This window comes from Chiloscyllium punctatum, chromosome 25, assembly GCF_047496795.1.
Source record: "Chiloscyllium punctatum isolate Juve2018m chromosome 25, sChiPun1.3, whole genome shotgun sequence".
NCBI classification, from domain to species: domain Eukaryota; kingdom Metazoa; phylum Chordata; class Chondrichthyes; order Orectolobiformes; family Hemiscylliidae; genus Chiloscyllium; species Chiloscyllium punctatum.
This window is the reverse complement of record NC_092763.1, coordinates 65,340,357-65,364,636: the sequence shown is the minus strand read 5'-3', so window position 1 is coordinate 65,364,636 and position 24,280 is coordinate 65,340,357. Positions and strand designations below refer to the sequence as shown.

Genomic DNA, 24,280 nt, shown 5'->3' with positions numbered 1-24,280 from the left:
TCAGCAGAATGGGATGGGGAATTGAAATGTTCGGCCACAGGGCGGTGTGGTTGATTGGTGCGGGTGCCCCGGAGATGTTCCCTAAAGCGCTGTGCGAGAAGACGTCCAGTCTCCCCAGTGTAAAGGAGACTGCATCGGGAGCAACGGATACAATAAATGACATTGATTGAAGTGAAGGTGAAACTTTGATGGATGTGGAAGGCTTCTTTGGCGCCTTGGGTGGAGGTGAGGGGGATGGTGTGGGCACAGGTTTTGCAATTCCTGCAGTGGCAGAGGAAGGTGCCAGGACAGGAGGGTGTTGGTGGGGGGGGGTAGGCGTGGACCTGACCAGGTAGTCACGGAGGGAATCGTCTTTGCGGAAAGCGGTGGGGTCCGTTTGTGGCGAAAATGTTGCCGCTTGATGTGGTTTATGTGGAGATTGGTAGAGTGGAAGGAGAGAACCGGGGGGGGGGGGGGGGGGGGGCGGTTCTGTCCTTGTTGCAGTTGGAGGGGTGAGGTTTGAGGGCGGAGGTGTAGGACGTGGATGAGATGCATTGGAGGGCAGCTTCAACCACGTGGGAGGGGAAATTACAGTCTTTAAAGAAGGAGGCCATCTGGTGTATTCTGTGGTGGAACTGATCCTCCTGACAGTAGATACGGCGGAGGGGGAGGAATTGGGAATATGGGATAGCATTTTTGCAGGAGGTAGGATGGGTAGAGGTGTAATCCAGGTAGCTGTGGGTTTGTAAAAAATGTCAGTATTGAGTTGGTCATCGTTGATGGAGATGGAGAGGTCCAGGAAGGGAAGGGAGGTGTCAGAAATGGTCCAGGTGAATTTAAGGTTGGGGTAGAATGTGTTGGTGAAGTTGATGAACTGCTCAACCTCCTCGTGGGAGCGCCAATGCAGTCATCAATGTAGCGGAGGAAGAGGTGGGGAGTGGTGCTGGTGTAACTTCAGAAGATAGACTGTTCTATGTAGCCAACAAAGAGACAGGCATAGTTGGGGCCCAATATTGTCAAAATTGGCCTTCCTCCAATTTAGAACTTCAACTTTTAGATTTGTCTATCCTTTTCCATCACTATTTTAAAACTAATAGAATTATGGCTGCTGGCCCCAAAGTGCTCCCCCACTGACACCTCAGTCATCTACCCTGCCTTATTTCCCAACAGTAGGCCAAGTTTTGCACCTTCTCTAGTAGGTACATCTACATACTGAATCATAGAATTGTCTTGTACGCACTTAAGAAATTCCTCTCCATTTAAACCCTTAACACTATGGCAGTCCCAGTCTATGTTTGGAATGTTAAAATCCCCTACCATAACCATACTAGAGTTAATATAAATTAATTTCTACTTTTTCATTTGAGCTTTTACGTTGAGCACAGGTTAACAAATTAACCTTTTTGTATGATTCAGCTGTATACTATATTTTTCCTTTAATAGTATTCATTTGCCGTTATTACACCAGAAGATCTGATATGAGATTGCAATCTTACAGTCAATTCAACGGAAATTTTTGTGACACATTTGGTAACAACCAGGGGGTATTTTTGTTCACCATCTGTATGAGAGTTTTTCAAATATTCCCCAGTGAGTAGGCTCCAATTTTTATGTGGTTTTATAAATATATGGTTTTCTAACTTTAAAAGAAAACTATCTTAGTTGAAATTACCACAATTCGAAAACCATAAGCCTTCACAATAGCACAGAAAGAATCATTCTCGGTGTTTAATATACCAACTTTGTTTAAATTGTAATTTTGTTTTATCTTTTCATAACTATAAATTTTCAAATTGCTTAAAAGTAGAATGATCACATAACAACCATTCTCCAGTTTAAACACACTTATAATTTGATTCACACATTATTTACTCTGTTCTTTCCCTGTGATACAAATTTGCTTTCCTATTTTCTCTTGCTCTCTCTCCCCCAAACACAATTGGATCATGCTGTACTGTGGCTCCATGCTCAGCATTGTCTGTATGGCTATGTGTGAACCCACGTTTACCCAATGCACATCCCCAAGTAGGAATCATTGTATAACAATGGGGATAAACAAGACTTCCTGAACCATGGTCCTCCCCAACCTACGACGTTAAAAATAACATTGCAGCAATCATAGAAACCAGGAACGAGTGTAGGCCATTCAGCCTTTTGAGTCTGCTCCGTCATTCAATATGATCAGGACTGACCTTTTATTTTAATGCTATATTTCCATTTTCTCTATACACTTCTTGATGGCTTTCAAAATCTGAAAAAAATGTATCTATCTCTTTCTTGAATATTTTCAATGACCTGGCTTCAGCTGCCTTCTCTAGAAGAAAATTCCACAGCTTCTCTACTCTTTGAGTGAAGAATTCTTGTTCATTCCTATCTTAAATGATCTACCCCATATCCTGAGACTGTGTCCCCTGGTTCAAGACTCCCCAGTTAGGGAAAATATCCTCCCAGCATCTAATCTGTCCAGCCATGTTAGAATTGTGTACATTTCAATCAGATATCCTCTCATTCTCCTAACTTCTAGCAAATACAGGTTCACTCAAACTAATCTTTCCTCACAGACAGACCTGCCATTCCCAGTATCAAACTAATGAATCCCTGCTGCACTCTCTCTATGTCGAGTACATCCTTTTTCTCGTAGAGAGACTAAAACTGGATACTCCGGGCATTATCTCACCTGTTTAACAAGCCCTCTGCGTAACTGCAGTAAGACACCCCTACTTCTGAACTCAAACCCTCTTGTAATGAAGGCAAATATATTATTCATCTTCCTAAATGCTTGCTGCTCCTGCTGTACAGCCACATCTCCCAATATATCTACTTAAATAATACTCTTTGTTCTGTTTTTCATATTGAAGTATATAACATCACATTTATCCTTACAACATTTTGTTGTACTGCCATGTGTTTGCCCACTCATTCAATTTACCTGAATTATATTGAAGGCTCCTTGCATACTTTTCATAACTCATGACCTCACCCTTGTTATCGGGAAACTTGGAAATATTGCATTTTTTAAATATTCATTCACAGGATGAAGGCATTGTTGTCCAGGTCAGCATTTATTGCCCATCCCTCATTGCCCAAAGGACAGTTAAGAGGCAACCGCATTGTTGTGGATCTGGACGTACATGTAGGTCAGATCAGGTAAGGATGGCAGTTTCCTTCCCTAAGGGATCAGTATGAACCAGATGGGGTTTTCCAACAATCGGCAATGGACATCATTATTGGGAGGCTATTTAGCCCATTCTGCAAAGTCAGAACCAAAATATGTGTTCAGTTCGTTCTTCCCCATTATAATTTCCCTGGCTTCTGATTGTAAGGAACCTACATTTGCCTTGACTAATCTTTTTCTTTTCACATACATATAGAAGCTTTTGCAGTCAGTTTCTATGTTCCCTGCAATTTTACTCTGATACTTCATTTACCCCCTTGATCAAAATTTATGTCCCCTTGCCTAAAATTCTAAAATGCTACCAATCTTCCGGATTGCTGCTTTATCTGACAATTTTCTGTATCTCCTCTTTGGATCTAATACTATCCCTAATCTGTTTTGTAAGCCATGGTTGAGTCACCTTTTCTCTTTTATTTTTGTACTGGACAGAAATAAATAATTGTTATAATTAATATATGCAATCTTTAAATAAGGACCATTGGTTCTCCAATCTATTCTTACCAATTCACATCTGATACCGTTATACTTCCCTTTATTTAGATTCAGGATCCTAGTTTCAGATTCAACGACTTCACTTTCCACCTTAATGAAGAATTCTATCATATTATGGTTGCTGTTCTTAAGCAAGACCTCTTGTAGTGCTATATGCAGCCTAGAATAGTTTGTTGTCTGATTGGCTCCTCAATATATCGATCTAAAATGCATCACATTCACACTCCAGGAAATCATCCTTCACAATACCACTGCAAGTTTGGTTTTTCTGATATGTATGTAAATTAAAGTCATCCAGGATTACAGTTGCATCTTTTTGCATGGATCTTTGATTTCTTGCTTAATGCATCTTTTTACATCTCTGCGACTGGATGGGGGTCTATAGATAATTCCCAACATGTTTTCTGCCCCGTGATGGTTTTATCTCCACTCATATAAGTTGCACCCCATGATGTTTTGATGCAATATCCTTCTTCACTGTTGTATTGAGCGTTCCTACACAAACAATGTTACCCCATTTCCTTTCCCTTTTTGTCTGTTCTTCTTAAATAATAAATATTCAGTTCCTATCCTTGGTGATCTTGTAGCCATAACTCAGTAATTGCAACTATATCATAACTGTTTACGTCTATTTACACAGATAATCCATCTACCTTACTGTAAGTGTTCTGCACAATAAAACACAAAGTCTTAGACTAGTCTTTTTAAGCTTGTCAGTCATTTCAGCTTCATTTTGCACGAGGGTCTCTTGTACTTTTCACTCTTATTTATTTTGTTTTCCACATTTATTTTTTTTTAACTTTTCTGTCTTTTTGTTTCTATATTTGTTTCTCTTCCCTCTACCTTCTTGCTCAAGTTCTTATTCCCATAACATTCTAGTTTAAATCCTCCCCAATAGCACTTGTAAAGGCTCCGCACACCCCACATCCCCTCATAAACCCTACACCCCCAAGAAACCTGGTGTCAGTCCTGCCAAGATTTAACCCATCCTGCTTCTCTTGGTCTCAATGTCCCAGGAGTCTGAATCCCTCCCTCTTGCACTTTTTTTCTCGAGCCAAGAATTAATCTGTAATGCACTGTTACGTGTATAGGTTTTTTAAAAAATTCTACAGTTCATAGTCAGCGTTTAACTCAGCACAAATTGGAGAACTCAGGTGCCACCTGAATGAGTCCAACCTTGGATGTACTTTCATGCATTCAACAAACAGATATAAAAGCAGAAGTTGCTAGAAAATCTCAGCAGATGCTAACAGCATCTGTGGAGAGAAATCAGAGTCAACAAATCTTGGTCGAGTGGACCTTCCTCAGAACCAGCAACAAACTGGCAGCTTGATCAGAGTATTCATAAAGACTACATTCAGTATAACTTGTGAACTTCTTTTGTAGAAAAAGCCAGAAGAACAGTCATGTCCTATTCCTGCAAGATGATACCAAATTTGAAATGAGCAAGCAAGAAAAGCAATCAAATCTGGAAATATTTATAGATAATGGACGACTTGCATTTTCAGGAAAATTGTTTTAAACATTGGAAAGGCAAAATAATAATGAGAAGTTAATAGAAAGAAAGGGCCTGACAAACAGTTCAGGATATTAGAAAGTTCCCTGTGGGATGTGCCAATGTTTATTCATGATGATTATGGAGTTATTTTAAGAATTCCAAAAAGATATCTGTGAAATATTTTGATGTTGGTGAGTTTCATAAGATTTAGTGAACAAGAAGAGAAGAGGGGCTTGACAATGAATCCTAACAGAATTATAAAATCATACAATTAATGTTTATCAGCTAAACAAATTGCTTAATATTGCTAATGAATAAACAAATCAAAGAAGCAAAGGATTCATTTTATGTTCTCCATGAGATTACTCCACATATTTTGAACTGCAGTGAACTAATGTGTGTCATGATCACAGATCATAACCATAGACTATCTGTGGACTTCTTGAATTTTAATTAAATGTACTTCTTTAACCAAAAGATATATAGCCAAAAGTTGACTGCACATATGAATTCAGTTAGAGAAAATAAAATTGCAGAAGCTGGAATCCAAAATAGACAGGTAGGACGCTGGAGGAGCACAGCAAGCCTGGCAGCATGAGGAGGTGGAGAAATCAATGTTTAAGGTCCTGAAGAAGAGTTAAGTCGACCCGAAATGTCGACTTCTCAACCTCCTGATACTGCCTTGCTTGCTGTGTTCTTCGAGCCTCCTGCCTGTCCATATGAATCCATTGTTTGTGAAATGTGAATAGTTGTTCATTGTAGAGGATGTCACCAATAGCACTGACATTGGTATTTGAAATCAATTATGACATTCTTGGCTTTGTATATTGATTGAAACTCCCTCCTGCCTGGAGAGAGTGGCTCTGGAATGTCACACCTGATGAGGTGTCAATGAAGGGAGAAAATGCTTTATAAATTCAATTTGTGATTTTCTATAAGTATCTCAGATTGTTAACATAATGGTCAAAAAAAAGACACAATCTATACATGAGACATATTTGTGTTTTCCCCCTTTCAAGAACACACAAGAAAGGAGGTTAAAAGTGAGCTTCAACCCTTTCTATGTTTGTTAGTGTCTGATGAACTAGTATGCATAACTCTGACAACATCCACTTAAACGCTCCTGCATGGCAGGTAAAGAGAAAAGAAAAATGACAAAAGACAAAAGAGAAACGGAAATGATTCTGTTTCACTCCAACTGCTACCAGTCAGCCATTGCCTATAGAGATCAGGACAAAAGAGTTTCAATCAATATACAAAGCCAAGAATGTCATATTGACTTCAAATACCAATGTCAGTGCTATTGATGACATCCTCTACAATGGCCACAATGAGCAATTATTCACATTACACAAACAATTAACCTTATTGTGACCAACCAAAGGGATGGGTGAATAATTGAGGAAAGCCAGTTCAACATTTTTGGACCAGGAGCTTAACTCTTTTAGGCATCCCATCTGGAAATGCAACATTTGAGGAACTGAGTTATGTCGTATTGCAAATCAAACCAAACTGTTAAATATTTGCACTTTAGTCCAATGTAGGATGTGAGAAGAATCAAAATATTCTAGGATATCAGTTTGTAGTTAAAATTATATTTGACTGAATTTGAGATATTTGGACTCAGTGTGTTAATGCATGTTCTGCTTTCATTTTAGATGTAAATTGCATTGTCTACAATGAGGAATTTATGGAGTGTAGATGGAGCCATACTGAAGGGAAACCAAACAGGACTCTGTTTCATTGGTGAGTCTGCTGATTGGGTGAAGGGGTTTGCAGGTTTTTGTGTACTTGTTCTGAAAGAACTTGATTCAGAAGTACATCACAGCTGCAGATCCCATGAATGTTGTTACATACAAGAAGGAAGGAAAGCTTCTCCAAGAACTTGACATGCAGAATACACTACCCATTTGGGATACTGAAGTGTGTGGGGAAGTAATAATCTCAGGCTACAACTCTGCTCAGTGTTCAATGAACTGATCTCAGTTAGGGAATAAAGAAGGTAGAAGGTGGGGGTTTATGGCTCCTTCCTGGTCATTAATCATCAAGTAATACTTATTCTAATAAATAAAGATAACATCAGCAGAAGATCACAATTAAAATATTGACAAATAGTGTGAAAGTAGACCATTCAGCTCCTTAGGCCTGCACCACCACTCAATGAGAGCATGTTTAAAATTCAATATAAATTCAATTTGCCTGCCCTATTCCACATCTTGTATTCTTTGATTCCCTGATTTGAGTCTCAGTCTTAAATATACCCATTGACTAAGCATCAATAGCCTTCTAAGTGGGAATTCTAAAGATTCTCTGAATTAAGATGCTTTAGCTCTAATCCATTATTGTAAGACAACATTCTCCAGTTGTAAACTCTCCAGCTGGGGAGAAAGCAGCATCTCAGTACTGACTCTTTTGAAAGATTTATACATTTCAATGATAGTATGTTGCATTTTCAAAAATAATGTCTCATTTTATTCAATTTCTCCATCTCATCTCAGGAATTCATCTGCTAGTATTTTGTTGCAACCTTTTTAAGTATTGCATCTTTCCTTAGATAAAAAGAGCAAAATTATATCAGCACTGCACATGGGGGTGTATCAAATTCCCACTTAGTTAATTTATTTACTCTTATATTCCAGCATTATGCATATCCCTCTGCTAAACTTCATCACCAGCCTTACAATAAGAATAACACAACATTTTTCTTTCTGAACCTTCACATTAACTTGCATGCAATATATTTACTTTTCCATTCTTCTTACTGAAGGTAATAAATTTACACTTCACTTGGTACTCTGTACTGTCAAATCCCAAATCAAACCCAATACATGCACTACGTATGCAGCAGACCCCAACTCTGCAGCCACCAATTTTAATATACAGGGCTAAGCTGGAATGAAAGATGACTTGATAACAAAGCCTAAAATGATGAAACATTTTGATTGGGTAGCCCTTGAGAAGCTGTTTCTATTTGTGGAGAAGTCCAAACCACAAATATAACAAAACACTCACAAATTCCATAAGAAATTCAAGAGTTTTTTTTAATCCAGAGAATAGTTAGAAAATAAAACATTCTGCTACTTAGGCTAAAGGCAAAGAGTGGAGGTGGTTTTGTGGGAAAGCTAGCTATGTACATAAGGAAGGGAAGAAGGAAAATATACTTTATGAGAACTAGATGTAAGGAGACAGCATGGTTTTGTGTAGTATGAACATTGGCATATACCAATTGGGCCAAATGTCCTGTTTCTGTAAAAGTATATAGTACAGATAGACAACCCTTTATCCCAAATCCCGAAATCCAAAAAGCTGCAAAATCTGAAGGTATTTTCATGAAGTTTTTTTTTCTCATTAACAAGGTTGTTTGGCGTGTAAACAGGTAACCCAACTCCACACCCACTCAATGCGTGTCACTCAGATGTGACATAGATGGGCATGGCCCAGCACTGGCAGGCCTCAGTTCTGTCTCAGGGCCCGTATTACTCACAGCGAGTCTGCTGTTCAGTAAGATTTTTAAACATTTCACCGTCAAACTGTCACTTACTCCAAAATTCAAAAACTTTTGAATTCTAAAAACCAGTTGGTCCCGAGCATTTCCGATAAAGGGTTATGTACCTTTACTGTTGACAGTTTAGAAAATAACATTGTGGCTGAGAAATGGAACTCAGGTGAAGAATAAAGGTCTTTTGCTACAGGTGAAGAATAAAGGTCCCTGTGAACCACCCCAACAAATATAAGGTCAATTAAAACATAGGTTTGTTGCAGACTATAGCTCTCTCTATATTGAGCTAAGTAAGCAACTTCAATATTGTTTAAGTAAGAAACCTTCATGATGTCAGAGCAGTGAGCATTCAATCCCACACAACATTACTCAATATAAAATGAACTAAGAGATTCAGATTTGAAACCTTTTTAATGTCAAAGGTTGGAAAGTGTTTTGAAACAAACTGAATATGCAAAATGTCAATAGCCCTTGATATAATTATGGAAATAATTAATAGGATATGTTTAGTTCAACTCTCAATCTAGGTTGAACTAATATATTAAAACCAGTACATTGGACTAAACTGACACAATGCCAATTTAAAAGTTATTATTTCACAAATTTTAAACAATCACAACAGGTGATTCATGATTTACAATTAAAATCCTCATTAGTCTTAAAAGCCCACAAATCAGAATCTCTTACATTATGTGAAAAGGCATCTTTTGATCCCAATATTTTACAAATTTAAAGTGTGATTGAATTCTGCATTCTCAGGAATTAAAGAATTATGTTTTATATTTTAATCATAGAAATAATGTTTCAGTTGAATGATGCAGCCATTTGATTTATAATGGTTAATCTTTTTTTAAATGTTTACTTTAGAAAATAGTACAAAAACGGATTAATTTTCATTTATTTATTCTGGTATCCAACTTTGTCCATATATGAAATATTAAATAAGTTATATGCCACAAAATGCAGCCCTCATGTTTTACACTTTGGATAGTATAAATATTTTTTAGAATTTTAAATTTTTTTAGAATCTTTAATATTTTTTAGAATTATGTTTCTTTTGGATTAATTCTCTGCCTGGGCAGGAATTTATTGCTAACCCTGAATTGCTCTTGAGAAGGTGAGAGTGAGCTGCCTCTTGAATTGTTTCAGTGTATTTGGAGTAGGTACACCTATCATGCTGAGAGAGAGGGAATTTTAAGGTTTTGACCCAGCAACACAGAAGAAAGGGCAATGTGAGTCAGGAAGGTGTGACTTGGAGGGGCTCTTCAGTGATGGCGGTCCCGCAAATTTACTGCCCTTGTCCTTCTAGATGGTAGTCGTTGTGGGTTTGGAAGGTACTGTCTAAGGAACCTGAGTGAATTTTTGCCATACATCTTATAGATCACAAACACTGCTGCTACTGAGTGTCAGTGGTACAGGGCATGCCAGAAGTGAGGTTTGGATATCTCTTCCTAGAAAAATAGAAAGCTCAGAAGTGGCCTGATGAAGATCTTCACAATACTAAAATAGGTTGTTTGCTTAGACATGTGTAGTGCAACCTTCCCAGCCCTGGAATGACGTGGCTCACAGGGAGAAAGTTGGAAAACCAGGTGAGAGGTCCAGCATGGAGCATCCTGACATCAAGACCATAAAGTCCCACTTTCCATTCAAGTGTTTAAAGACAAGATGAGATTTCCATTGGTGAGTGGTGAGAGGCCTACTATCTTTAATTAATACCCTAATTATTGTTTATCTTGCCACATTGATATGCATTAATATATTCGCCAAGAATTCCCGACATGAAAGTCAGAATGGGTATCTGGCAACTCCAGATCGTCACTTGCTCCAAAGGACCTCCATTTTGGACAGCCAGTATCAATATCTCAGGGCACAGACTATAGACAGAGGCTGCATTCACCCCACATCCATAGACATTGGCATCTGATAGACACAAACCTTGCTATATCGTCATGGCACATTTCCACTCTATTGCTCTGTTTCTGTACTTCACTGCCTAATTTGAAGCTCACTAGTACTTTTCGTTGGCTGGCTTTTGTAAGGACACTCCCTGCAGGGATGGGCACCTAACTTAAGGTCAGGTCCACATTCAGAGATTCTCATTTGTTTGTTTACTTTGCACATCCCTGGATGATCACAACATATCTGCCTTGCCTTTCTGGGTTTTGTCCCCTCAACCAGAGCTAACAGGCTCCCAGTACTCCTGTGTTGCCTTGCCTTTTAGTGTAGGCATGAGCCCAGGCAGTTTGTCATGTTAGTCAGCAGTGGTCAGTCGGGAGGTGGGCAAGTTGCTGTATGGCACCGTGCTACATCAGTCTCAACACCTAGACTATGTGCCAGCTGCATGTGTGCCAAATGCACTGTAGGTGCTTTAAGCAAAAGTCTTAAGGAGTGTCCCAGCGAAGGATACATTCTTCAGGTAGGTAGTCGCTGCACATTGAATCAAGGGCTCCCTCTACTATTAGTCCAGGGGCTTTGACACAGTCTGTCAACCACTCACAGCAGTTTAAAGTTAGGGGATCTGTACCTCAGCAGTCCAGGTAGTGGGCCACGGACAAACCTGTAATTCCAGTGTGACCAGTTTGGGACGTTCACAAGAACAGTGTTACAAGCTGTACAGGTATCAGCCAGGGGAAAGTGAGGACTGAAGATGCTGGAGATCAGAGTCAACAGTGAGGTGCTGGAAAAGCACAGCAGGTCAGGCAGCATCTGAGGAGCAGGAGAATCAATGTTTCGGTCAAAAGCCCTTCATTGGGAATGAGGCTTTGTCCTGATGGCTTTTGCCCGAAACGTCGATTCCTGTGCTCCTCAGATACTGCCTGACCTACTGTGCTTTTCCAGCAACACATGCTTGACTCTGATATCAGCAAGGGGTCTGGTCATTTATTGTTTGGGGCCATCTTTCTAACCCACTCAATGGGATAGGCCACAGTTAATCTTGAAAGTCTGTCCACTAAAGGTTAAGAGGGTTATCCAGTACTGCGGGAGGGAACTGGGGATTTTAACTTGAGGAGGTTAGAGACGATGGGGATTGCAATTGTGAAGAGATGGGGCAGCTCAATATGTAAGAGAGGAAATATTTGAGTATCGAAGGGAAATACAAGGGCAGTGGTGGCGTCATTAACAGTCAGCTACACCCTGGAACCACTGCATTTGGATTGTTTACTCAATATGAGGCAGGATTCCTTAGAAATCTATAAAATCTAACAGAATTAGACAGAGTTGATTAAGGAAGGATGGTCCTGATGATAAGGAACTCCAGGATCAGGAGTCACAAATTAAAGATACAGGGTAAACCAATTTGGACTGAGATGAAGAGAAATTTCTTCACCCAGAGAGTGGTGAGCCTGTGGAGCTTGTGACCTCAGAAAGCAGGGTTTGATTTCAAGGAGTTGGATTCAACACCTGGGGCGAAAGGATCAAAGGAGGAACAGCAGAAACAAGCTATTGATTTGGATGATCAGCGATGATCATATGGACCACATGAATAGCAGTGCAGGCTCGAAGCTCCAAGTGGCCTACTCCAGCTCTACTTTGTATGATATGCCTAAGGCTGGGAGAGTAAATTAGGGAGGAAGGAAGATTTGGATAGAAGGGTTGGGTGAGAACTTGGGGAAGTTCAAAGCCAATGGGGTTGACACGAAGGGCTACCAAGAGGGAGTATGTACATTTGGGGTTCCTCAATAGTCAGAGAATGAGCCTGAAACCCACTGATTGAGGGGTGACCCCTGTTTCCTTCCATCCTGCTGTAGATTACAAGTCAGCAATGGAGCTGAAACTGGCGGCCATTGCATTCAAAACGGTAAATGTTTTGTTCTGTGAGGGGGTGGGGTGGGGTCTTCATTTGCGAGTGACGTGAGACCCTTCAAAAGGCAGTAGCATTATGCAGGCACCCACATACTTAAGCTGAAACATGCCTGTGAGTACAACATGCTATGTGAACCTTAGAAGTTAAGTTCCTGTGCAGAGTTCCAATCCTTTCCTCAAGTACACTGAACCATATCTTGCAACATTACAAATCAATTCCACTAATGTTTGCAATGCACTGGCAATGTTTTGAGATCGAAAGTTTCATTCTCGTTACCAAAGTAGCAATTACCTACCAATTCCCCACAGCCCACATCTGTTCTGTAGAAGCTGCAAACTTCACACTTTGCACCATAAAACATCATACAGCCTGAAAAATGGTTAGGCTGTCCTTCAAGGTTTTAATTTTGGCTAGACCATTTGCACACACATCGCTGATGAAGAAAACTAAGATAATGTTGCCAGCCGATAGGATTGTTCTCCCATTTGAGAGAGATGACTGATGCTGGTAAAACTTGAGGGTCACCACATTTCAACGGTTGGGTGAAGTAAAGAAGGAGAGCCATTTATGGTAACTTCCCAGCCGGTATAAGAATTGAACCTGTGCTATTGACATCACTCTGCATTACAAACCAGCCGTCCAGTCAACTGAGCTAACCTGAGTACAAGTGTGTGTGTGTTCCAGCAGACCCTGAGAATGTGTCCATGGTGGCATCCAGGCACTTGTACGCACAAGGCAGCAGGGATCTGACTACATTTCTACAGTCCTGGGTCAGCCTTGGGTCAGGTTGCCCTCTGCCCTTGTCAAAGATGCCTGCTGCTCTTGTGTCAACCTGTGCAAGTCGATGAAGTCATTGAATTGTTAACACTGTGAGGTCCTCTCCTGCCTGCAGCAGTTCTCTGAGTGTCAGAAACCTGGGACATTTCTTCCTCAGCCAGCAGAAGAGGCATGGTGGTGATAAGCTCACCAGACTGTGCTTCCAATTGTACTTTATCTAACCTTCCCATTGCAGTGTCAGTACCTGATCTGGGGTGTGGTGCAGGAGGTAGCTTTGTTGAAAACATCCTCTGAAAGATCCGTGGCAGCATCCTCAGAGCTGAGTCTTGTGGCACTAGCTTCTTCACCTTGGAAATCATGGTAACACAACTAGTACATGCAGAAGACAAAAGACAGGATGTTTCATTGTCAGAGAGTAGAAGTTCTTACATGTTAGTAGCCATTCACAGTGAGGATAATGGGAATGGTCAATGTTTCATAATTGGCTCCAAAACAGAATTGTTTCAGCACCTCCCAGGAGTGGTCCTGGCCCTCACTTACAAGGATCATAAGGATATCAGACAAATGTCAGGCACCCCATTTCCCAGTCTGGCTCTTTTGGCCCTACTGTGCATTGTTTTCTCCTGGGATTAGAGAAAGGAAAAAACTGAATGGGATGAAAGAGGGTGGCACAGATGTTAGTGCTGTTACAGATGGTGAGTTATGGAGTCATAGAGTCATAGAGATGTACAGCATGGAAACAGACCCTTTGGTCCAACCCGTCCATGCCGACCAGATATCCCAATCCGATCTGGTCCCGCCTGCCAGCACCCGGCCCATATCCCTCCAAACCCTTCCTATTCATATACCCATCCAAATACCTTATAAATGTTGCAATTGTACCATCCTCCACCACTTCTTCTGGCAGCTCATTCCATACACGTACCATCCTTGGTATGAAAAAAGTTGTTCCTTAGGTCTCTTTTATATCTTTTCCCTCTCACCCTAAACCTATGCCCTCTAGTTCTGTACTCCCCGACCCCAGGGAAAAGACTTTGTCTATTTACCCTAAACATGCCTCTCATAATTTTGTAAACCTCTATCAGGTCACCCCTCAGCCTCTGATGCTCCAGGGAAAACAGCCCCAGCCTGTTCAGCCTCTCCCTATAGCTCAAATTCTCCAACCCTGGCAACATCCTTGTAAATCTTTTCTGAACCCTTTCAAGTTTCACAACATCTGTCCAATAGGAAGGAGATCAGAATTGCATGCAATATTCCAACAGTGGCCTAACCAATGTCCTGTACAGCCACAACATGACCTCTCAACTCCTGTATTCAATACTCTGACCAATAAAAGAAAACATACCAAACGCCTTCTTCACTATCCTATCTACCTGCGACTGCACCTTCAAGGAGCTATGAACCTGCACTCCAAGGTCACTTTGTTCAGCAACACTCCCTAGGACCTTACCATTAAGTGTATAAGTCCTGGTAAGATTTGCTTTCCCAAAATGCAGCACCTTGCATTTATCTGAATTAAACTCCATCTGCCACTTCTCAGCCGATTGGCCCATCTGGTCAAGATCCTGTTGTAATCTGAGGTAACCTTCTTCACTGTCCACTACACCTCCATTTTTGGTGTCATCTGCAAACTTACGAACTGTATCTCTTGTGCTCGCATCCAATTCATTTATGTAAATGACAAAAAGTAGAGGACCCAGCACCGATCCTTGTGGCACTCCACTGGTCACAGGCCTCCAGTCTGAAAAACAACCGTCCACCACCACCCTCTGTCTTCTACCTTCGAGCCAGTTCTGTATCCAAATGGCTAATTCTCCCTGTATTCCATGAGATCTAACCTTGCTAACCAATCTCCCATGGGAAACCTTGTCAAACACCTTACTGAAGTCCATATAGATCACATCTACTGCTCTGCCCTCATCAATCTTCTTTGTTACTTCTTCAAAAAAGTCAACCAAGTTTGTGAGACATGATTTCCCATGCACAAAGCCATATTGACTATCCCTAATCAGTCCTTGCCTTATCAAATACATGTGCATCCTGTCCCTCAGGATTCCCTCCAACAACTTGCCCATCATCGACATCAGGCTCACTGGTCTATAGTTCCCTGGCTTGTCCTTACCACCCTTCTTAAACAGTGGCACCATGTTAGCCAACCTCCAGTCTTCCAGCACCTCACCTGTGACTATCGATGATACAAATATCTCAGCAAGAGACCCAGCAATCACTTCTTTAGCTTCCCACATAGTTCTCGGGTACACCTGATCAGGTCCTGGGGATTTATCCACCTTTATGCATTTCAAGACATCCAGCACTTCCTCCACTGTAATATGGACATGTTGCAAAGTGTCACCATCTATTTCCCTACAGTCTATATCTTCCATATCCTTTTCCACAGTAAATACTGATGCAAAATACTCATTTAGTATCTCCCCCATTTTCTGCGGCCTCACACAAAGGCTGCCTTGCTGATTTGAGGGGCCCTATTCTCTCCCTAGTTACCCTTTTGTCCTTAAAATATTTGTAAAAACCCTTTGGATTCTTCTTAATTCCATTTGCCAAAGCTATCTCATGTCCCCTTTTGCCCTCCTGATTTCCCTCTTAAGTATACTCCTACTACCTTTATACTCTTCTAAGGATTCACTCAATCTATCCTGTCTATAACTTACATATGCTTTCTTCTTTTTCTGAACCAAACGTTCAATTTCTTTAGTCATCCAGCATTCTCTATCAGCCTTCCCTTTCACCCTGACAGGAATATACTTTCTCTGGATTCTCGTTATTTCATTTCTGAAGGCTTCCAATTTTCCAGCAGTACCTTTACCTGCGAACATCTGCCCCCAATCAGTTTTTGAAAGTTCGTGCCTAATACCATCAAAATTGGCATTTCTCCAATTTCGAACTTCAACTTTTAGATCTGGTCTATCCTTTTCCATCACTATTTTAAATCTAATAGAATTATGGTCACTGGCCCCAAAGTGCTCCCCCACTGACACCTCAGTCACCTGCCCTGCCTTATTTCCCAAGAGTAGGTCAAGTTTTGCATCTTCTCTAGTAGGTACATCCACATACTGAATCAGAAAATTTTCTTAATTGTACACATAAATTCCTCTCCATCTAAACCCTTAACACTATGGCAGTCCCAGTCTATGTTTGGAAAGTTAAAATACCCTACCATAACCACCCTATTATTCTTACAGATAGCTGAGATCTCATTACAAGTTTGTTTCTGTATTTACCTCTGATGATTAGGAGGTCTATAATACAATCCCAATAAGGTGATTATCCCTTTCTTATTTCTCAGTTCCACCCAAATAACTTCCCTCGATGTATTTCTAGGAATATCCTTCCTCAGCACAGTTGTAATGCTATCCCTTATCAAAAACGCCACTCCCGTTCCTCTCTTGCCTCCCTTTCTATCCTTCCTGTAGCATTTGTATCCTGGAATATTAAGCTGCCAGTCCTGCCCATCCCTGAGCCATGTTTCTGTAATTGCTATGATATCCCAATCCCATGTTCCTAACCATGCCCTGAGTTCATCTGCCTTCGCTGTTAGGTCCCTTGCATTGAAATAAATGCAGTTTAATTTATTAGTCCTACCTTGTCCCTGCCTGCCCTGTTTGACTCGCTTCTGTTCTCAACTGTACCACTCTCAGATTGATCTCTTTCCTCACTATCTCCCCTGGGTCCCACCCCCGCCCACCTTACTGGTTTAAATCCTCCCGAGCAGCTCTAACAAATCTGCCTGCCAGTATATTAGTCCCCTTCCACTTTAGGTGCAATCTGTCCTTCTTGTTCAGGTCACTTCTACCCCAAAAGAGATTGCAATGATCCAAAAATGTGAATCCTTCTCCCATACACCAGCTCCTCAGCCATGCATTCATCTGCTCTATCCTCCTATTCCTGCCTTCACTAGCTCGTAGCATCTGGAGTAATCCAGATATTACTACTCTTGAGGACCTCCTTTTTAAATTACTGCCTAACTCTCTGTAATCTCCCTTCAGAATCTCAACCTTTCCCCTTCCAATGTCATTGATTCCAATGTGGACAATGACCTCCTGCTGGCCCCACTCCCCCGTGAGAACATTCTGCACCCTCTCTGAGTCATCCTTGATCCTGGCACCAGGAAAGCAACACACCATTCTGATTTTTCACTGCTGGCCACAAAAACATCTGTCTGTACCTCATACTAGAGAATCCCCTATCATAATTGATCTCTTTGAAACTGACATACCCCTCATTGCATTAGAGCCAGTCTCAATACCAGAAACTTGGCTGTTCGTGCTACGTTCCCCTGAGGATCCATCAACCCCTACATTTTCCAAAACAGCATACTTGTATGAAATAGGTATATCCACAAAAGACTCCTGCCCTAGGTGCCGACCTCTCTTACCTTTCCTGGAGTTCACCCATCTATGTGACTGTATCTGAGACTTTCCTTCCTTCCTATAACTGCCATCCATCACATACTGTTGCTTTTAAAAATTCCTCATCGCTTCTAACTGTTTCTCCAATCAATCCATTCGATCTGATAAGATTCACAACCAACAGCATTTATTGCAGATGTAATCCGCAGTACCCTTAAACTCTCTTTAAACTCCCACATCTGACAAGAAGTACATATCACTCTACTAAAGGCCATTTTTTGCTCCTTCACAATCTACAGACCCAGAAAATAACACCATCTTATTCCTCTTCAAAACACTACCCCAGGTTAAATTAATATTTATGGCTTATATTTTAAGTTTCATCAAGAGACATATCTTCAAAAACATATAATCAAGAAAGAACTCACTCTACTCACTACTGTAGACTTTCTGTAGGCCACACTTAAAACAACACTTCACTGATCTGCTTCTGTGCTATGAACTTCACCCAACACATCCTTCAAGATCAGTTGTGAATTTCACTGTTTGTTAATTTTCCCAGACGCACTCCGATGTTCAGCGATACATGAATTCAAACAGCAAAGCCAGTAACTGTACAAGTTCACTGTGGTGACAGTTTCTTTCTCTCTCTCTCTCCTGCATTGTCCTTTGTCTGTTCTTCTCCCTTTTAAAACTGCTGTTGTTTTGACTTTTTTCCCCAAAGTTCCAAAACAATGCAACAGCATATAAAACAGTAATTGCTGCTCCTCAAATTCGAGGAAATCACCTCCAGCACCTAAAATACCTCAAAAAAGGAACAACTGTTACAGCCAGAAAGTTTTCCCGTCCTCCATCTTGGGTTACCCAGAATCCTTCTCCTTTCTAAAGTCATTGAGGGGGCTTCTGAATAGGTGAGCCAGCAGCACCAAGGGTCATGCAGGATGAGGAGATGGCGCTCTGAGCTGGCTGAAAGTGAGTGAGGGAAGATGTTGCAGGCAATAGTGAGAGGCTGCAGAGCTTTAGAGTGGGTGCGGTAGCATTAACAGATTGAGTAGCAAAGAGAAGACAGTGGCACTTAGCTGGCAGGTCATTTACCATTTGCAACGCTACTGAGCATTCCTCAAGATGGTTAAAACCACACTGACCAGGTTGGCCACCTTAGATCAGTTTGCACCTGGTCCATCAGGAAAAGATGAGGACTGCAGATGCTAGAGATCAGAGTCAAAAACTGTGGTGCCGGAAAAGCACAGCATCCGAGGAGCAGGAGAGTCAACCTTTCGGGCATAAGCCCTGGTGAAGAGCTTATGTCCGAAACATCGACTCTCGTGCTCCTTGGATGCTGCCTAACCTGCTGTGCTTTTCCAGTGCCACACTTTTTGACCTGATCCATCAGGACTTCTAAGCTCCTGTTGGCAAAGCAGGCTGCCAATTTCCCCTTAATTGAAACGTCAGGACAAAGGTCACAAACCAAGCATAACAGCTCCTGACTGAGTGCACCACTGCCTTTTAAACATAGCGCCAGACCAGAAATCCTGTGACATGCCGGGAGTGGCAAGCACTTCCACTGAGTGAGAGAACTGGACTACCATTGAATAAGCAGACTGCCACAAGGACATGGTACATACACTGAATGAAGTGGGTTTGGACCAATTGTCTGAGAAAATGCACTAAATCTCCAAGAGAGATACCCTCCGTGAATCTTCACAAAAATGATACCTTGTTGATTTCTGGCAAGGTTTGGCTTGTAGGAACTGTTTGCCTTTTTTGTGGCTGATGAAAACTGTAGGTCATAAATATAAAAGTCTCACTATTAAACCCAATGACAAATTCAGTAAAAACCTCTTTACACAAAGGATGGCAATAATATGGAACCATATTGGGCCAAACGCAGGCAAATGGGACTAGTTTAGTTTGGGAAACCTGGTCAGCGTGGACAAGTTGAACCGAAGGGTCTATTTCCGCGCTGTGCTGGGAGGTTGGTTGACGAAGCAGTATGATGCCACGATTGTGGGTTCAATTCCCATCACCGGGTGAAGTTACCATGAAGGACTCTCCTTCTCAACCTCTCACCCTTGCCTGAGGAATGGTAACCCTTGAGTTAAGTCACCACCAGTTGTCTTTCTCTAATGAGAGAGCAGTCCTACAGCCTGGTGAGACAGTGGCGATTTTAAGTATGAGTTACGAACAGAAGTGTTTAAAGTGAGATTGGATAACCACATAAGGAAAAAAGGAATCCAAGAAACAGCAAAGAGAATTGAATGAGTAAAGTTGGAGTCATGTGTAATATATTTACTGGCATAGACCAGTTGGGCTGTATGGTTGGAGAAGCTGTATTAAAATGTTAGCTTTGAAAGATTATCTTGCAAAGACCATAATAAAGCTATAATTGTTTTCCCTCTGGCTCAAAGAAATGAGATTATCTGATAGAATAGGTTTTTTTTTCACTGGGCTAGAATTCCAAAAATCCTGGATGTGAATATTTTACAGAGTCATAGAGACATAGAGATATACAGCACAGAAATAGACCCTTCAGTCCAACTCGTCCATGCCAACCAAATGTCCGAAATAAATCTCGTCCCATTTGCCAGCATTTGGCCCACATCCGACTAAACCCTTCCTATTCCTGTACCCATGCTTTTTAAATGTTGTAATTGTACCAGTCTCCACCACTCCCACTGGTGATTCACTCCATACATGCACCATCTTCTGCATGAAAACGTTGCCACTTGGGTCCCTTTTAAATCCTTCTCCTCTCACCATAAACCTATGCCCTCTAGTTTTGGACTGCCCCACCTCGGGAAAAAGACATTGTCCATTTACCCTATCCATGCCCGTCATGATTTTATAAATGCCTATAAGATCACCCCTCAGCCTCCAATGCTCCAGGGAAAATAGACCCAGCCTATTCAGCCTCTCCCTATAGCTCAAATCCTCCAGTCCTGGCAACGTCCTTGTAAATCCTTTCTGAGCCCTTTCAAGTCTCACAACATCCTTCCTGTAGCCAGGAGACCAGAATCACATGCAGTATTTGAATAGTGGCCTAAACAATGTCCTGTACAGCCACAACATGACCTCCCAACTCCTATATTTAATGCGCTGATCAATAAAGGCAAGCATACCAAACACCTTGTTCAGTATCCTACCTACCTGCGACTCCACTTTCAGGGATCAATGAACCTGCATTCCTCGGACTTTACCATGAAGTGTATAAGTCCCACTCTGATTTGCCTTTCCAAAATGCAACACCTCGCAATTATCTAAGTTAAACTCCATCTGCCACTCATTGGCCTATTGGCCCATCTGATCAAGATCCTGTCGTAATCTGAGGTAACCTTCTTCGCTGTCCACTACACCATTAATTTTGGTGTCATCTGCAAATTTACTAACCAGACCTTGTATGTTCACATCCAAATCATTTATGTAAATAACAAAAAGCAGTGGACCGAGCACCAATCCTTGTTGCACACCGCTGGTCACAGGCCTTTAGTCTGAAAAGCAACCTTCCCACATCACCTTTGAGCCGGTTCTGTATTCAAATAGTTATTTTCCCCTGCATTCCATGTGATCTAACCATGCTAACCAGTCTGCCATGAGGAATCTTGTTGAACTCTATATATATTTTTGGTGAAGTTAAACACTTGTATTGACTTCCTACAACTTTCTTTAGAATCCTGTCAAGTCATTTAGGAGTATCGGAATTACTGCTATTTCAGTTTGAGCATTCTGTGCAGGCACTAAATGAAGAACTGGGTCCTCAACTAGAAATTAGGAGGAAATTTATGATGAAATCGTTATTGGGTCACTGTCATGTGACAGTGAGAGTCAAACCTCTCAGCCGAGCAAGCAAGATATAAAATAGAAGAATATTAATTTATTGTTAAGATTAAAAATGATAAAATATAAAACATAAATTCCTGATAATACCACTTGGCATATATTTTGACAATGTCTCACCTGAGGCTCCACATGAAAATTTGTAACAGTATGTTGAAACTTAATATAGACAAAGAATCACAAAGGATCTATCTTACAGATAAGACAGCAGCTGTCTCAGGATGGGGTGTAAGATTCCTGAGGAGATAGTGAGGTCTGCAGATGCTGGAGATCAGAGTCGAAAGTGTGTTGCTGGAAAAGCACAGCAGGTCAGGCAGCATCTGAGGAGCAGGAAAATCGACGTTTCGTGCCAGAGCCCTTCATCAGGAATGAGACTGGGAGAGATAAATGGGAGGAGGGTGGGCCTGGGGAGAAGGTAGCTGAGAGTGCAATAGGTAGATGGAGGTGGGGGTGAAGGTGGGAGGGGAGGGTGGAGCAGATAGGTGGGAAGGAAGATTGACAGGTGGGACAGGTCATGAGGATGGTGCTGAGCTGGAAGGTTGGAACTGGGGTAAGGTGAGGGGAGTGGAAATGAGGAAACTGGTGAAGTCCACATTGATGCCCTGGGTTGAAGTGTTCCGAGGTGGAAGATGAGGCGTTCTTCCTCCAGGCGTCAGATGGTGAGGGAGCGGCGATGGAGGAGGCCCAGGAACTACGTGTCCTCGGCAGAGTGGGAGGAGGAGTTGAAATGTTCGGCCACGTGGTGGTGGGGTTGATTGGTGCGGGTGTCCCGGAGATGTTCTCTAAAGTGCTCTGCGAGAAGGTGTCCAGTGTCCCCAATGTAAAGGAGACCACATCGGGAGCAACGGATACAATAAATGACGTGTGAAGGTGCAGGTGAAACTTCGATGGATGTGGAAGGCTCCTTTAGGGCCTTGGAAGGAGGTGAGGGAGGAAGTGTGAGCGCAGGTTTTGCAATTCCTGTGGTGGCAGGGGAAGGTACCAGGACGGGAGGGTGTTGGGGGGGGGGGGGGGGGGTGTGGACCTAACCAGGTAGTCACAGAGGAAACAGTCTTTGCGGAAAGTGGATAAAGGTGGGGAGGGAAATATATCCCTGGTGGGTGGGATCCATTTGTAGGTGGGGAGAATGTCAGCAGATGATGCAATTTATGCGGAGGTTGGTAGAGTGGAAGGTGAGGACCCGGGGGGAGGATTCTGTCTTTATTGTGGTTGGAAGGGTGGGTTTGAGGGCGGAGGTGCAGGAGGTGGATGAAATGTGTTGGAGGGCAGCTTCAACCACATGGGAGTGGAAATTTCGGTCTTCAAAGAAGGAGGCCATCTGTGTGTTCTGTGATGGAACTGGTCCTCCTGGGAGCAGATGTGGCAGAGGCAGAGGAATTGGGAATATGGGATGGCATTTTTGCAGGAGGTAGGGTGGGAAGAGGTGTAATCCAGGTAGCTGTGGGAGTCGGTTGGTTTGTAAAAAATGTCAGTCTTGAGTCAGTCCTTGTGGATGGAGATGGAGAAGTCTAGGAAAGGGAGGGAGATGTCAGAGATGGTCTAGGTGAATTTAAGATCAGGGTGGAATGTGTTGGTGAAGTTGATTAACTATTCAACCTCCTCTTGGGAGCACGAAATGGCACCAATGCAGTCATCAATATAGCGGAGAAAGATTCCTGTAAGATTCATGTAAGATGCCTGACTCTATACTGAAGAATTTCTACCAGTTAACCAGGCCAATATTTATCCCTCAACTCATATACCAAATAATAAAAGAACATGTTATCTGGTTTGTGAGAGTATGCTCTGTGTTATAGACTGTTGTATTTTCTACATTACAACACTGACTACACTTCCAAAGTACTTAACTGGCTGCAAAATAATTTCCTGAAGATGTGAAAGGTGCTGTATGAATCCAGGTTTCTTTCTCTTTAAAGAATTGTTGAAGATGTGGTGATTTTTGAAAAGATATTGCTTTGTGATCAATTTTGAACTTCCAGGTTAGAAACACATACTGGAAAGGAAATAATAATCATTTCTTATCCCGTACAGGTACACTTCAAGGCCACCGGAGGAATGTGGGAACTATATCCAAGAAAATGGCTATAATGTTGGTTGCTATTTCTCAAAAGATAAAGTAATCGAATTTGAAGACTTTTTCATTTACACAAATGGATCCAATGACTCAGAAAATACATCAACTCTGTCCAACCCCTACCAGCTGCAGAACCAAGGTAGAAAATTTAATAATTTAAGTGATAACCCAGTGTTACTGTTGTTGGATTATTCATTCAGAGACCCAGGTAATGTTCTGGGGACCCAGGTTTGATTCCCACCACAGCAGCAGGTGAAATTTAGAGTCATAAAGATGTACAGCATGGAAACAATGCATCCATGCTACCAATTATCCTAAATAGATCTGGTCCAATTTGCCAGCATTTGGGCCCATATTCGCTTAAACCCTTCCTATTCATATACCCATCCAGATGTCTTTTAAATGTTATAATTATACCAGCCTCCACCACTTCCTCTGGCAGCGCATTCCATTTTGAATTTATTTTTTTTTAAATTGGAAATTAAGAGACTAATAATGACCATAAAACAATGGCTGATAAATGGAGTCTGATGCTGTGATAGAAGTAATTCCTCTCACCCATCTCGACGTGTGCAGTTTTAGACCCAGTGGACCAGATCCCCCTTCTCTAATATCTCTGTGCCATCACCCAGCTGGGTGTAACTGCACTCAACTGATTCCATTCTTATCTTTCCAAGCACCAAAGAATTGCCTGCAATGGATTCTCTTCCCACTCTCAACCTTTTACCTGTGGAGTCTCTCAGTCTCTCTATCCCATGTCTCACTGACTTGCTGCTGTCC

General features: G+C 41.7%; 1 protein-coding gene across 2 annotated transcripts in view; it reads left to right on the top strand.

Moving 5' to 3' along the window:
• LOC140496015 (cytokine receptor common subunit gamma-like) overlaps nucleotides 1-24,280 on the top strand; it is a 53,864-nt gene that overhangs the window by 11,001 nt on the left and 18,583 nt on the right. For both annotated transcript variants that reach the window (XM_072595444.1, XM_072595443.1), the window contains exons 2-3: nucleotides 6,803-6,890; nucleotides 23,458-23,639. In XM_072595444.1, coding sequence (XP_072451545.1) covers nucleotides 6,803-6,890; nucleotides 23,458-23,639 — 270 coding nt within the window. The remainder of the gene's footprint in view (nucleotides 1-6,802; nucleotides 6,891-23,457; nucleotides 23,640-24,280) is intronic.